The following is a 16,413-nucleotide window of genomic DNA, read 5'->3' as shown; positions in this document are numbered from 1 at the left end:
CACAATAAAAATCGAATAAAATTTCAATCAAATTGATACATCAGTATACATTGTACACATTGTTTCGGAATGCTTAGACCATACCTCAAACTACATGCAAGGCTAAACTGTATTTTTCATCCAATGTAGCAGTTGATTTTGAACTCTTGGTTTACTAATGCAAAAAATAATACAATTCTCTATTTGCAACAGACAAATTACAGATGAAAATGGAATCTTACATCCAAAAGCAACTAAAAAATGGAACAACTTCGAAATGGATGTTTAGTGATTTGGTCAGGTGTTTGCTTTGTTTTATGGAAAAAAACTCCGAGTGGCTTGCTTCTTTGCAGGATGGCTGTCAGGGTCATATGCTTCCATGAAGGGAGCAGGAAGGCCAAGTCTTCCCTCATTTGAATTAGTGCCATCTTCCGGACCTACCCAAGCCAGAGGTCTCACTGCATCACACATATTACCGTGATAACACGGCAAAAAAATTCTCAGTACCAACATTTCATTTATAATAATAAGGGTGCTAGATAACTTTTATCCGTAAAAAATTTGTCGCATCAAGTTTAAAATCATAGTAGTACAATTGAACCCTTATGATTTAGTTAAAATTTTATGTACCTTGCTCAGGTTCAACTGATTTAGCATGAGAGCGCTTCCTCACATAGTTTTCTTGCAATGGCTTAGGTATTTGAAATGAGAACCGTGAAAGAGTTACGCCGTCTATCATGTACTCTGGATGTTCCACCAAGAACCTAAAAACACAATCACCACGAGCAAGATAAAAGAAAGATGAAAGCCAGCAATTAATAATAATTATGACAATAATTCAATTAAGACAAGGTGTAAATGGCATAGATAGTAAAGTAGAAGGAACATACTTCTGGACCTCGACCATTGAGCGCAATCTCTTGCCTGATGGTGCTACATAGTATCTGAAACATTAAAAGATCACAACAGTGACAAAATGATGATGAACAACTTAGAACTTCCATGAGAGGGTCGACTTCTTAGCCCAGAAAATTCATAATAGTGGTATTGTATCATTGGATAAGGTTTTGTTTCAATTCTAATAACTGATTAAAAGAATAACCGAAAATGGATACATACATATCTGCAAATTTGCTGCTTCCTTCACCTCTAATTCGTAGAAGTCGCTGCCATCCATCTGGAGGCTGTGCAATGCTAGGCTTGTCAATAGCCCAAATTCTACTGCCATCCTGGGAAATATCCTCGGGATCATCACAAGATATATCGGGTCGCCACTCACGAGCTTTTTCACAAACAAAAGGATGTTGAAGGATATACTCGCGTATTTCTTCGTATTTTTCCTTTGTTGGAATCAACCTCCATTTAAAACAGGAAGCACATTGAACAGTGAAAGCACCAACTGCTGGCAAAACTCTAGGAGTTGAACTTGAAGGTTTACTTCGTGGACGCGGTGGAGACTTAAACTGAAAAGGATCCGGGGATTGAATAGTGTTGTCTCCATTTATCACAGGGTCATAAAGTACTAATTGTTTAGATGCGTCGTCATTAGAGATGTTATTTTCATCATCTGAAGATGAAGAAGAAACATATATGGGTTCGGGAAGACTTCTATGTTGATTATCAGGAAAACCTGAACCTGCTAGGTCATTGACTTGATTCTTGGGTGTAAGTGAAAACTTCCCACGATGCATTTGATTTTCCTAGGTCTAGCACCTGATACACTGAAAAAGATGATCAAATTAATAATTAGAAAAATAAACCTCATCAATATTGTTACACAGCGAGCTTTAGGAAAAAGATAATTCTTGAATAAAGTCAACCCTTGAAAAGAATTTTTATTCTCATGTTTCTTGAGACTATATATCAATCTCATCAAGGGTTATGCATATCTTCTCTTGTCTATTCATTGAATAAGAATTAGGCACAATCAAGGTTCTTGAATCGAGATGAAAGAACCCAGAAAAATTGGTAACACTATACTAATTAATGCAAATGGTTGAGCTTAAAGCTCTTATAATGGTGGATGAAACAGAAAACTAAACCAAGGTTCCAAGAACTCATAAACCAGAAAATAACTCTCATAACAAACTTTCTAACAATATTTCTGAATGAATTTCCCACTCTCTTACATTGTCTTTTATAACAGAAAACCCCTTAAAAGTAGGGAAAATATTCTAACTGACTCATATTCTTAAAGCTTCTAGAAGCTGTGCTGATGTAATTGACCCCAATAATTGGGTCATCGCGCATTTAAGAACTCTCCACTCAAGGGTTATGCATATCTTCTCTTGTCTATTCATTAAATAAGAATTAGGCACAATCAAGGAGGTTATTAAACCGAGATTTGAATCATAAATCGGAAGAACTATTTTCTAACTCGTAGATTAAATCTTATTGTGAATAATAAAATGACCAATGTTATATAGAGCAAATTTTTGCTTCGTGAATGCATCACGACGCTGATGTATTATGGTTTCAAGGAAATTTTACTCCCGTGTTTCATGGAAATAATGGACATCATGGGAAATCAAAGTTTGACAGCCAGTAAAAAAATGTACGTGAATCATTTGCGATGCTTCATGACACGAGATCACAAAGCACACTGTAGGCAGGAAGAAAACAAAAATCACACGTAGGAGGGACAGACGGAGTGAGGACCAGAATAAATATGCTGGGGCTGTTTGTGAACCTGTATCAGGTTAACCGAAAGTTTGGTTTTTGCTGATTCTGTTCCATTTAAAGAAGAAAAAAAATGAAAAACAACCCGTGTGGGCCTTTTAGAAATGGGCGAATGCGGCCTGGCCCTTTCTAGGCTGCACCAAGCAGTATTCATGATTCATGTGAATCGGGATTTACACTATTATTAAGTTCCAAAATAGATTAGTGTTTTGATATGTATCAATTGCATTTGATATCATTTTCGAACCAAGATATGAGTCGCACAAATCGCGCGATACTCACTAACGACATTGGGCACAATATTCACAACCCTTACAGAAGGAGGATAGATCGTTTAAGAGAAAGGTTAGGAAGCACAATTTTGAGCCTTGCAAACTCGGTGGCATGGCAAGCTTGGAAACAATCTAAAAGGTAGCCCAAGCTGAAACAAGACTCCACATGACAAAGCAAAAATACCAAAATTTAAATATTGTTTTGGAAAGTATATCCAATCCTCTCAGTATTCAAGCTTAATATGACATGAAAAAGAGCAGAACTCAATTATAATCTCATAATCACATACAGAAAGTAGCAAACGACCTAGATTCACCGATTTTAATTTTATTTATACCAAGTTCTAACCATAAAGTTACCAAACAACAACATTTAAAGGCTGTAATAACTCAAACAGCATATAACACACATGAATTGGTTTGAGTATTGGGTTCTGGCAATGAGTTGAAGGCTTGATCTCGGTATAATAACATATTCCTCTTAACACATAGCAACAAGAAAATCACATTGTTTCAATCAAAACAAATATCAAATTACAGTCTAGGGCAGTGTAAGGTTTAACCCTTGTGCAATAAACAAACGTTCATATTCTCGTATATTGAAAAACACAAACAATGTAGAGTAAACATATATATATATATACCTAGAGGGAGGTAGATAGAAGAAGAAGAAAGAGGCTGCAAAAGTTAAGATCCTGTTGCTGAACCTGTGGCAACAAAATCAGATCAGAACATGAAGATAAGATCAAGAATTCATGAAATGAAATCTAATAAATAAAGGGTTGAATGATATCTATCTATCTAGGTATATGATCTAAGAGAAAAGGGGGATCGAGAAACCTTAAAAGAAGGAAAACACAGAGAGCGTTGTAAGGATGAATTGACAAAGATTTATGAGACAGAGACAGAGCTGGGTTCAATTATCCTCACAACACAAAAACCAAGGACCTTCTTTGTTCCACTTCTACTCCACTTGTTGTCGTTTCAAATCTAAAATAATATTTACTCTCATCTCACTATTTATAACATTCTTTCCCAAAATATTACTACTTGTTACCTAAATATAAGCAACGTTCAAAATTATAGACGCCACATGCATTTCTTACCCCTAATTAATACTAGTACTCCTCTTAATTTATCTCACACTATAAAAAATATTTTTACAAAGTAAAGAAAAAAAAAAAAAAATATATATATATATATATATATACTCCCTCCGGCCTTATTTATAAGCAAAAATCTTCTAAATTTTTTGGCCTTAAATATAAGTAAATGTCAATAAATTTATACTCATTTAATGCCTTTATTCCAAAACTATCCGTGCATTAATTACTTAGATGACAAACTAATTAAGGGTATATTAGTAATTGAGTTATCTTTTTTTCATGAAACCAAGAAAATTAAATGCACTTAACTATCATTCTTAATAAACGTGAAAGTTATCTTTTTTGCTTATAAATCAGGACGGAGTAGTATATATATATATATATAGAGAGAGAGAGGGGGGTGTTCGGATGAGTCCATTTCATTAGGAATTCATTAAATTGTATTTTAGCGTGAATGAAATGGTTAAAAAAAATGAAATTCTTTTATCATGTTCAATGGATAATGGACATATCGGATGAATTTTAGGTTGGTCGGTTAAAAATATTAAGGAGGGTCGCTCATTACACCTCATAAATTTCTCCCAAACCTTATAAATTTTCTAAATTATTTATATTTTTTATGGATCGATCAAATAAACTTTAGGTTGGTCCGTTAAAAATACTAAGGAGTGTTGCTCCTTACACTTAATAAATTTCTCCCAAATCCTATGAATTTTTTAAATTATGCATTTTGCTTTGTCTGTATATTAAAATATGGATGTATCATATGTGTTTATTTGGATATTATTATTTAGATAAATCCAATTTTGAGAATTGTGGCAATTTAAACATCCATAATTTTCAAAAAATTAGGTTAATGTTGCTAGGATTATCCAAATAAATTCAATTTTGATTATTGTGTTGTCTAAAAACCGCCATAATTTTTAAAATTAGGTTTGTTTAGATAAACACAATTTTGAGAATTGTGTCGTTTCATTTAACAATGGGATACACACACCACAAACTCCTTTTATGACCCATTTCACACTTTTGTTTGGTTGGTTTGTCAAATAACTTTGTGTACATGATCTCCTTCTACATATGGATTTTCCTAATGTTCAACTCATTTGTTAGGAAGTCATATAACATTTTATTATGAAATTGGTGTACCTTAACATGTTTCTCTGTCCACACTCTTGTTATTCCTCCTTTATGTAATATTCATTATGCGTTATAATGTTATAATGTCTTGCATGTTAAGGGTCGACTTCTATGTTAAAAACTCGTTTAAATGTATGGCCTTATGCTTGATTTGGAATGTGACTATAAATATCTTATACTCATGGTTATAAACCTTCATACTGACTTCATTGAATCAAAAAAGGTATTCCTTTAAGATCTTTGAACAAGCTCGTCACAATTACTTTATGATGCTTACTCTTAGAAAATTGATGAACTAATTTTCGAGAATAGTTGGAGTACCTGGTGATTGAGTGTCATAATAGCTTCATATACCACCCAAAGTGTTTGAAAAGAGCTTACACTTTAGTGTTTCTATTGCCCTGATAATGGTCATTTGTGTATTGATCGAAGCCAGATTCTCCAAAGGATTACAATTTCCATATTAAGGGGTGTCAAGTTTTTTAGGACCGAGACATCACAAATTTCTTCAAATAGAGGTTGAGTATCCTCTAACTTGTTTCTAGAGACATCCTTTACAACTCACTCTTATTGGATTCCTTGGACTTGTGTATGCAGGGCGTTGTTCAAGCACCATAACTCATTCATGGTGGCTCGAATTACGTCTAAGTTCTCATTTTCTTTAAGTGGGATATTGACCGCCCATCTAATCGATTGATATGAAATTGATGAATTATTCTTAGAAGATCACATAATGGGCACTAAATGGTTTTGTTAAATGAGAGAGGGATGGATCTTGTTAGTAGTATACTATGAATAAGACCTTACTTATGTATAAGTGGGTTATGGGGATTTCTACTAATTGTGTGTTATGATTACAACTGTTTATGTTTTAGAGTTATGGATGTATAATCATGGCTCACGTTCATTTTCCTATTTATATTTGTTATGACACTTGTTCTAACCCAATTAAGGTCCTCAACATGGGTGATACTCAAAGATTAAAAAAATTGGCAATGACTCTTTCGTAATGGCGAAATCGTGTAGGTGGAGACCAGACTTATCCTAATGTTAGATAAACTATATTGGAGTTTATATTTGTTTGTCTATTCGAACCCAGATCATGAGATAAAGAGCCTATAGTGTACTATATGCTCATTTTAAGGTCTCGACTGCTTCCATGTCCCTATATTGAGGCAGCCACTTTTAGAGTTAGTTTTATGTTTGTGTGTTGGGCTTATGCTGTGAGTTATCATGTATAGTAGTATATCATAAGATCGTGTTTGTTTGAGGTTAAGTTTATGATGTTTAAGTTTTATATTAGGCAAATTATCAAAAATATATATTATATATTATTTCATATCTAAATTCGAAATATCACATCATTACACATCACAAAAATAAACTACAAACTGCATAAGAATAAAATTCCAAAAATATCATAAAATAAAGGGAATTAAATTCTCAATTTAAAATAAGAGAAAACAATCTTATTTTAATTAAAATAACATCATTAAAAGTTCATTTAACTAAAATCTACGGAATTAACATTGTATATTTATATAGAGATTGTATGAGATTGACAAAAAATAAAGTAGAATATAATATAATGTTGGATAAAATATGTTTTTGGTCCTTAATTTTATTTTTAGTCCTTTTAAAATATTCTTTTCAAAAAATGGTCCCTCCAAATTTTTTTATCCATACAATCGGTCACTGACGTTAAATGCCTCAAATGGAGTATGATGTGGCAGTCCACGTGGATTAAAATTTTAATTATTTAATTGTTTTTTTACTGTGTTACTGGAAGTACACGTGTAATCATTTTTATTGTGTAATTGTTTTTAATTTACCATTTGAAATCTAATTTACAAGAAACCGTAAACTTCACATTCATTGCCAAATCGTTTCTTTAATCTTAGCCACCACTCATACTTTCTTCTCCATTGAAGACGAAGACGATTGACGTTTGTGCTCCATTGAAAGTTGCGGCCCCAAAAACCTTTTTGTCTAAGAAGATTTCACATTTTGAAAGTTGTGGTCCAAACAACATTTTCTTGTACGAAGATTTCTCATATTGAAATTTGTGGTCCCAACAATTGTATATCACCCACGATTAAGTCAAGTTAGTCCCACATGTGTCTTTGTTTGTTGTATTTCCAATTTTTTATGATCTCTCTTTATTTTTTGCTTTGTTTTGCTCTGCCCCACTTAGTTCTAGGATTATGCATTGTGTTTTTTCGTGTTGACTATAAACATCTAAGATTTCAGCACGTTAGTGGTCCATTTCTATGAATGTAATGTCAAATTTACCCCCTTTCATGTTTGTAATGTACATGAGATGGTATTCTGTAAGGTGGTATTTTATACAAAGGGTTGGTTTTAAAGGACCCAAAGTCAAGGTATGAATGTGGGAATATTTATGCATTCAGTGAGCAAAACTTTGATTTTTGGTCCTTCTTTGAAGCTCGTAACCTAATTAAGGGGATGAACTCAACCTTTAATGTTGATGATGTAAAAATATGGTGGAAACATGAAGATGATTGTCTTAAAAAGGATCTAAAACCATTTAAAATGACGAGGATGCATCATTGTTAGCTTTGTTTACTGAGAAGAAGAATTGTGAAGTTGAAATTTTTACAGAGCCCAAATTATCTACAAGTGAGTTGACTTATATGGAGAGATTAATAAAGAAACAAAAGGGACGTGAAAGTTTTGAGGACAGTGATTCAAGTGAAGACTCTATGAATGGTATATAGTTTGAAGACAGTGAAGAAGAAATAATTCATGATTTTGATGAAGACCTTAATGAAGATATTTATCCTGCAAGATCAACGAAAAGTGTTAGGTACACAATCTTCATAAAGCATCCACCAACGAGATCCCATACTCTCTTCATAGAGATAAGATATTTATCATGTAAGATCAACGAAAAGTGTTAGGTACTCAATCTCCATTGGGTCCTTGAGGATTAATGAAAGCTTGGTTGCATTTAGGCAACCATTGAAAGGCACCTTTAGGAATAAAAAGTCTCATAAACTCTCACTTTGCAATAGTGTGACCCTTTTTACAACAATAATGACAATATAAGTTGTGAGAATATGTGTTTTTGCTATTATAACCCTTTTCAATAAAACTATACATTATATAAGGATTATGAGAAAGCATATCATATTTAGAAGTATCAATAGCAAAAGTAACCTTAGGTTGTAAAGTCTTATCCAACTTTGCTTTAAGATTTTTTGCCTCCTTTTGCCAAATGCGACAAGTTTGACAGTCAAACCATAAAGGTTTTTCATCCTTATTCTTATCTTTTAGAATATCTAGTATAGATTGCTTAAGACCTTCCATATTCTTTTCATTTTCCAAAACTTTAACTTCTAAGTGTGAAATGATACTTTTGTTTGAAGCTAACTTTTTGAAAGCGTCGATGGCTTATGTTTGTAGATGTTCGAAAGATTTTTGTAATTGAGAATAAGATAGGTCATGAGTATATTCAAGCTTATAGTGACTTACAATCTTCTTCTTCTTTTTGTTTTCCATGTAGCAAATCTTGGCTAATTCGACACTTGAGTTCGAGCTTTCATCTCTTGAATAATCACTTTTGCTCTCCCAAGCAACATAAACTCTCCTAGACTTGCTAGATTTCTTGTGATGGACTTTTTTTTTTGTAATATTTTTTTATCATAGGATACTCCGGCCTATAATGACCTGTTTTTACACGATTATAGCATAAATTTCTAGGTTTATCCTTCTCGATCTCATCTTCTTTTGAGGAGTTAGATAGCCTTCTAGATTTGCTTTGGTTCTTTTCGAAGTACTTATCTCCATGTTTCTACATGTATCTATTAAACTTTTTGATGAACAACCCCAAATCTTCTTCATCGAAATACTTGTCATCTTTAGTTTCACAATCACTTTGCTCATTATGTGAGGGATTTGAGCTTGAAGTCTTTAGAGCAATGAATTTCTTCTCTTCCACCTTGTCTTTACCTATCTCCTTCTTTACCTTTTTTTCATGTTTTTCCAAGCAAGTGAGTTCTTACTTATGTTCTTCCAATTTTCCAAATAAAGTAGTGAGATAAAGTGTTTTAAGATCATTTGCCTTTTTGATTGTGGTGACCTTGAGTTGCCATTCCCTATTAAGACACCTCAAAACTTTATTAGTAGCGATATAATTGAAAATAGGCTTACCTAGAGCATTCAACTAGTTAATAAGATGTGCGGACCTGTTTTGCATTCTGGTAATGGTTTCACCATGCTTCATATGAAAGAGTTCAAAATCTTGATTCAATGTATTGATCCTAGCCTGTTTGACCTCATTAGTTCCCTCATGGGCAACTTGTAATGCGTCTCACATAGCTTTGACGGTTTCACAATGGGAAACACGATAAAATTCATCAACACTGAATGCGGATATAAGAATGTTTTATGCTTTCCAATCTTAAATTTATTTTGATTATTAGATAGAAGATATTGTGAAGTTGGATAGCCCGATAAATTTCATCTACCTTAAAGATGACACAATGATGAATACTTTTTTGTTTATTTATACACATGATAAATATAAACAACAACAAATTATGGAGGAGATAGTTTAGTGTAGATGATACTTGCCAAAAACATATACAAATTGTACTAGAAAAAAAAAACTACCGGTAAACTAGTTTGGCCACACTAAGACATCATGACTTCAAAGCTATTATATTATTATAAGTAATTTTCTTTGCTTATTCTCTATTTTTAATTTTTGGTGGTTATTCCTCTCCTCCATTTTATTATGATATATTTTTTTATAATTATTTATATTTTTGATAGTTTTGTATGACCATTCAACATTATATTATATTATTATTATTATTATTTTGCTTTTTAAATTTGCTGATTTATCTTTTGAATATTTTTCTTTTAATCTTATCACTCCTTTTCTATTATCCTGAATTTTTATTTATATATATTTTATTTTCTATTTTATACACGAGCTTTAAATATTTCATTGTTTATCTTATACAATTTATACAATTTTGTTTTTCTTTCAGTATAATATAATTTTACATCTATAGTTGGAAGAAAAACAAAAAAATATAGGTGTAGAGAGTGTTAATTAGGTGGGTTAGGCCCAGGCCCAGATCCATTTACAGAGAGGAGAGTAATAGAAGTGAGTGATGTGAGAGAAGAGGAAGAGAGAGAGAGAGATCGAAAGGAAGAAGAAGAAGAAAAAATGGGTGGAGGAATGGAAGCAAACAAGAACAAATACATTGAAGAATGGGGCGCTGTTAGAGAGAATCTCGAGCACAATTTCCGTTGGTCTCGCCGGAACCTTCTTCTTGTTGGTATCTTCGGTCTCGCTGTTCCTGTACTAGTCTACAAAGGCATCGTCAAGGAATTCGTAAGATCCACTTTCATCTTCTTGCTTTCACTCATCCTTATTTCAATCCACCATTGATTTACCCCAATTCTCAATTTAGGGATTTTATTTTAGGTTTTGATGAGTTGCGATTAGGTTGTATATCTGATTTGAATGCACTCACTTCTATAATTTGATTTTGTGTTTCTATCTGAACAAAATGCCCAGGGTTGTTTGAAGGTGCTGGTAGGCAGTAATTTTATATGCTTGGTTGAATTATTGGTTGCAATTTCTAAATTATGAAGTTGAAGTTTGAGATGTTGGATCATATATGATATTGTTAATTAATGTTACTGAATTCTCCAACTCAGACCTTGTTGAATAGCGTCTTATTGTTGTTACTGAATTCCTTTTGGTTTCTGTAAAGATTTCAACATTCGATGAGATAACACCTAAACATGTTTAACATGGAGGCAAACATCTCATTACAAGCCTATTTTGTAAGGGTTGTGATTGACCCAACTCAAATTCTATCATGGGATCAAAACCTATCCAAAATTCGTCAAGTCACATGCTATCAGACCACTAGGGTCATGTTACGGATGTCCAGTCCTTAGCGTAAGGGTATGTGCTAAGTGTTTCATATTAGACGAGATAAGACATTATAATTGGGGCAATCCTTATCTTACAAGATAATTTTGTGAAGTTTGAGTTAGGTCAAATTCAAAATTTAAAAGCAATGTATTGTTAATCAATGACGTTCTTATGTAGTTTTCAAACCATTTTGATTTTCTTTGCGTTTAGACGTGATTTTTTTTATTTATTTTTATGATTACAGCATATGCAAGATGAAGATAATGGCAGACCATACAGGAAGTTCAAGCCTTGAGCATGGAAGATGCTTTGTAATAATCATGAGTTATGAAAGGTAGACCTTAATGAGGCTACAATGTGTTTTTTCTTAACTTGCCAAGGGCTGTTTGTTTATGTAGTTTGGTTCTATCAAACCACTCCATGTTTGGCTATCTTCATTGATATTTCTGTGATGTTAAATTGGTACTGATGTTTAAAATCAATAATATATTTGGAAAACAAAAGCATGAGTTTGAGAAAATATTATAGTAACAACTACTATTAGATTCTATTTGCTAGGTGAAAAAGCTAATGGTGTTACTCACACTATTATATTTCTTGCAGTAACTTTCATTATATGTTTTTGTTGTATTTCTCATATTAGCAATGAAATGCTTTGATTCTTATTCTGTATGTTACAAGAAATCATGAAACATGGAAACACTTCTAACCATGAACTAACCATGAAATGAATGATAATGTTTGGCCCCAAAAGATGGATTCCAAGTGGGGATGAGACCCAAACCTGTTGTGTTAGAGGACAGTGCATAAAAAGATGTTATTGCCATTCCTTTTCATTAAAATCTTGTTCAACAATGGTTGTCACAAATTTATAAATACACAGTTATTGTTATTTGGATTTAAATTTCATATTTGCATGTTTTTGTTAGGTGTAATTTATAGCATAAGCTCTATATGATTTTCCTTAACATTGCATGGAGGATCAGTGTCGGCACAACGGTTTTGGAGGTCTAAAAAGCTCCTTTTTATTGGTGGATTATAAAAAAAATTGGTTGATAAAAAAAATTGCTCCTTTTAAATACAATATATAAATTTCGAGTCATACAAAAATAAATTATAAACTTAATGGTTACACTACATGTTAAAACTAAAAGTTAAATATGGTATTTATAAATATACCATTTTTTATTATTTCTCTAAACGATGGTTTCCCATCTTTGATTTTAAATCTATCTATAAAGTGTTAGGTTTATCTTTTTAACAGCTATAAACAAATAATATATCAAATAGAATTTAATTGAAATGTATTTTTGGTATAAAATAATACAAACGGGTAATGGTGATGACTTAAATGTATTTTTGGTCCTTAATTTGAGTTTTTTGATCCATTAGTTAGAGCTTTTTAAATAATTTCTCATTATTGATGACTAGAATAATTTATTAATTAATATTTTTTTAAGGATAAATTAATAATTAGTTGTTTTAATTAATATTTTTAAAAATTAATTATTTAAAATTTTGAAAAGAATTATTAGATCCAAGTCCAATTCATAATAGTAATCATTTTATTTAACATTTGTCCAATATAAAATGACAATAATTTATGTGTGATTAAATTTTATAGACACTCATTTTATTTGTAAATAAAATAATGTGAGATTTTGTTGATAAACAAAACAATTCATTCACCGCCTATTTCATCACCACACGCACCACCGCCCTTAAGCAGCAATGTCATACAAAACAAAAGAGAACTAAAAGCATTCCCTTTTCATTTGTGTAGGATGACAAGCGTAAAAAACTTTTGATGGAAAAAGCCATTAAAACATTAAAGTAAGTTTATGAATTATTAGCTTGTTACAGTTTCTGCTACAATGGATATCTATGTTTCCACTACTTTGCTTGACATGTATGCTAAGTGTGGCCATTTGTTTCAGGCACAAACACTATTTAATATTGTGTCCCACAAGACTAGGGATGTTGTCGCATGGAATGCCATGATCACTGCCTTTTCATTTCACGCACTTCCCACTCAAACACTGCACTTGGTTACCCAAATGCATCAAGCTGAGATTCCTCCAAATTCTTCAACTCTGGTATCTATTCTACCCAAAATTGGACAAGCTAATGAACTACTCTAGGGGAAGGCTATTCACGCACACTATGTTCACAGAACTGCACTTTTGGATATGTATGCTAAGTGTCATCAATTATCTTATGCCAGAAAAATATTCAATGCCGTCAATAAGAAAAATGAGATATGTTAGAGTGCTATGATTGGAGGTTATGTACTTCATGATTGCATCAAAGATGCATTGGCTCTTTATGTTGACATGGTATGTATATACGGCTTGAACTCCACACCAGTCATTCTTGCAACCATGCTGAGAGCTTGTGCATAACTCACTGATCTGAAAAGGAGAAAAATCTTGCATTGTCACATGATTAAGTCAGGGATACACCTAGATACAATAGTAGGAAACTCACTGATATCAACAGTAAAATATAGTGTGATTCTCAAGTAGGTTTTGGTTTTGCTTAAGTTTTGGAAAATGGCAATGACTTGTGAAATGATTTTAATTTGGTCATGCTTCCTTTTGCTATATAGGTTTCTTTGGATGGATAAAGCATGTCTTGGAAGTTGTTTGGGCATGAAGAAAGGATCATATGGCATAGTGAATCAAAATAGAATGCTTGAAGATTTAGTGAAAAATCTTTAACTTTTTAGGTTTTGTTCTAGGGACTGTGTAAAGATCACAATTCTAAATGTAGAAGACTTATGTAATGCAAAATAGATCTTTGAAAACTCTCTTATTTTTTAGAATTTTAGATATAATGCAAAAGATGTTTGAGCATAAAAATGAATGATATGTTGGAAAATTTGGATTTTCATGTTTTGATTTAATTTCAAAACTTTGAATCCCAATTGTAACATGCCTAAAAAATGGAATGAAATGTAGTGGACTAAATGAAAATCTTTGAAACATGGGTCAATTATTTTTATTTTTATATTTTTTTACTATTATATTTTTTTAAGAAAAAAAGAATGAATGCATATATGGATTATAGATGTATGACCTTAAATGGACTTTAAAAAATGTGAAACATAAGAGATGAATCATGCAAATGAAATGATAACGAGGCCTCACTTGTTTTGATATGGAATGCATGGTCTGACCATCCAAATGATGATACAAAATTCGAGTTGTTGACTTCTTACAATAAAGACTATCCAATGACCAAACAAAATGGTCAATGTATAGTGATGCAAATGAGACATTAATGAATCATGCAGATAAATGAATGCAAATGAATTAGGTGGCGTAAAATTTAGGGTGTGACACCATCCATTTGCATCCCTCAATCATTAAGCTATAACTAGCCGATTACAACTTGCTACATATATAGTCTTTATTCATAGCACGGGGTTTAACTATTAAAAATTAATTTTGACTCAATGCAAAGCATATTCATTCATTATCTCTTTTTACCATATGCATCCATTAGCCATTTTTGAACATTCATTGATGCACTTTTGTCTCTAAATAGATAACTTCATTTATAAGTTATTAAAAAGAAGATGAATCAAAGTAAGAATTATTTGAAGCATGATACAAGTTCTTTTTGAATCTGATGTTTCAAATTACAAATTAATTTGACTTTTTGTTCTACAAGGGATCATTTTTGTTTAATGTATTAGTAGGTCTCTAAACAATGTACAAACTGGACTAATTTAATGTGAAGCATCATGGAATCTTCAAATATTTTTGATTTCAAAGAATACAAAGAACCAAGTTACAATGCAAGCCTACTACTATTTGAATGCAAGTTGTACAAAAATCCTCAGAATCTACAATGTCTTGAATTACAAGTTTTTGTACAAGATCATAAGCTAAAAGGGGGGGGGGGGGGGGGGGGGGGGGGGGGGGCACTATAAAGGGTCAACGGCAACCATGTTTATGAATTTCCCAAATCATTTTCATTTTCCAACTTCTTAATTCTATCACCTTTGCACCACGTGGAGGTTTCTTCTTGATATATAAGCCATAACCCTATTAAAAGAATATCAACAAGAAAGAGAATGAGAAATATCATCAAATTGAAACCAAAGTTTGCACATTGAACATTCATGCGATTCACTATATACTATCAAGGTTTTGGAGTTAAAGGCTGGATCGAATTTGTAACCCACAAAAGTTACAATAGTAAGAATAAATTTACAAGGAGAATTTACTTATTCACTCAAGCAACATGGGACCATTGGTTTCCTTCTAGAAATTTGGCATTCACACACCTCTCTCCAATTCTAACTAAGTTCCCCAATTGCCCCTAACAAATTCACAACTTGCACAACTCAATCCCAAAAAATCAGGGACGATTATAAATCCCTCTAACAACTTTATTGACCTTATTCTTATCCTATCAATTTTTACAAAAAAAAATCCGCACACTTGTGGAAAAAATATTTGCATTCTGACACGTACACCACTTCACTATATAAAGACTATTGTTTCATTCACCAGGGGGAGGAAAAGAAAACTCTAACGTTACTCTAAAAAATCATTTCCCAAATGACACTGAGAGCTCATCAATCCTAAAACTACTTAGAGTTTCTCACTGAAACTCTGAGATAGTTGAGCTAAATCACAAAGAGACAACAACAACAAACGTTCATAGAAAGAAAAATAAAGTAAGGAGAAGAAGTAGGGGTGGCAACACGGGTTTGGCCCGTTGGGCATGCCCATTTTTCTCACACTTTAGTGCGGAGCGGGCAAAGGATTTAGGTCCACATCCTCTAGTGTGTTTGTCCCGCCCCACCCCATTTTCTTCGCGGGCTTTTGTGGGCACATGCATTTACATAAGTTTTTGCGTTTTTTAGCTTAAAAGGTGCAGTGACAGTGGGTTTTCCCTACTCCACCCTTAATTTTTTGCGGGGTAGGCCTAGGTTTTAAGCCTGGATCCTCAACTATGCCCGCCCATTCTGTTTTTTTGCGGGATTTTGTAGGGCGTGCCTAAACGGGGAGGGCATGATCGTTTGCCACCCCTAAGAAGAAGATTCAAAAGGAATATCAGAAAGTGGATGAAGGAAAAAAGAGAAGCAACTGTCGTACCTTGAAAAATACGATCCTTCACGATGCACATCGCACCCTCGCGGAAAAAGTTTCGAATAAAGTCGCCACCGAAATTTATTTATTCCAATGAAGGAATAGGAAAATATCAACAAAACCTTTTGGAAAAGAACACAGTCGTTGCAACCATGTTTGGGTTCGGAAGTCGATCACGCAAGGGGAATGTATTAACACCTCTCACGTCCGTT

General features: G+C 32.9%; 2 protein-coding genes and 1 long non-coding RNA gene across 5 annotated transcripts; 2 read left to right on the top strand and 1 right to left on the bottom strand.

The window, feature by feature from the left end:
• Positions 1-11: 11 nt before the first annotated feature.
• On the bottom strand, positions 12-3,949 carry LOC127118451 (methyl-CpG-binding domain-containing protein 2). Of its 2 annotated transcripts, none has more exons than XM_051048668.1 (6): positions 3,771-3,949; positions 3,575-3,637; positions 1,099-1,685; positions 870-923; positions 610-743; positions 12-437 (listed from the first exon to the last, which is right to left on the bottom strand). In XM_051048668.1, the coding sequence occupies exons 3-6, from the start codon at positions 1,668-1,670 to the stop codon at positions 295-297; spliced, it is 903 nt and encodes a 300-aa protein (XP_050904625.1). In that variant the 5' UTR covers positions 1,671-1,685; positions 3,575-3,637; positions 3,771-3,949; the 3' UTR covers positions 12-294. The 2 variants fall into 2 exon arrangements, with proteins under 2 accessions (XP_050904625.1, XP_050904617.1); XM_051048660.1 differs by having other exon boundaries at positions 1,099-1,700; positions 3,771-3,947.
• Positions 3,950-10,288: 6,339 nt separating this feature from the next.
• LOC127118434 (uncharacterized) lies at positions 10,289-11,599 on the top strand. Its single transcript, XM_051048637.1, has 2 exons — positions 10,289-10,544; positions 11,341-11,599. Exons 1-2 carry the CDS (start codon positions 10,377-10,379, stop codon positions 11,389-11,391), a joined length of 219 nt encoding a protein of 72 aa, XP_050904594.1. The 5' UTR covers positions 10,289-10,376; the 3' UTR covers positions 11,392-11,599.
• Positions 11,600-12,770: 1,171 nt separating this feature from the next.
• On the top strand, positions 12,771-13,902 carry LOC127118425 (uncharacterized). 2 transcript variants are annotated; one of them, XR_007802211.1, is made up of 3 exons: positions 12,772-12,929; positions 13,034-13,617; positions 13,705-13,902. It is a non-coding gene; the product is annotated as an uncharacterized LOC127118425 (long non-coding RNA). The 2 variants fall into 2 exon arrangements; XR_007802210.1 differs by having other exon boundaries at positions 12,771-12,929; positions 13,034-13,902.
• The last annotated feature ends 2,511 nt before the right edge of the window (positions 13,903-16,413 follow it).

This window comes from Lathyrus oleraceus, chromosome 1 (genome assembly GCF_024323335.1).
Source record: "Lathyrus oleraceus cultivar Zhongwan6 chromosome 1, CAAS_Psat_ZW6_1.0, whole genome shotgun sequence".
Taxonomy (NCBI): domain Eukaryota; kingdom Viridiplantae; phylum Streptophyta; class Magnoliopsida; order Fabales; family Fabaceae; genus Lathyrus; species Lathyrus oleraceus.
The sequence above is the reverse complement of the archived record's forward strand: the minus strand, read 5'-3'. Positions and strand labels throughout refer to the sequence as shown.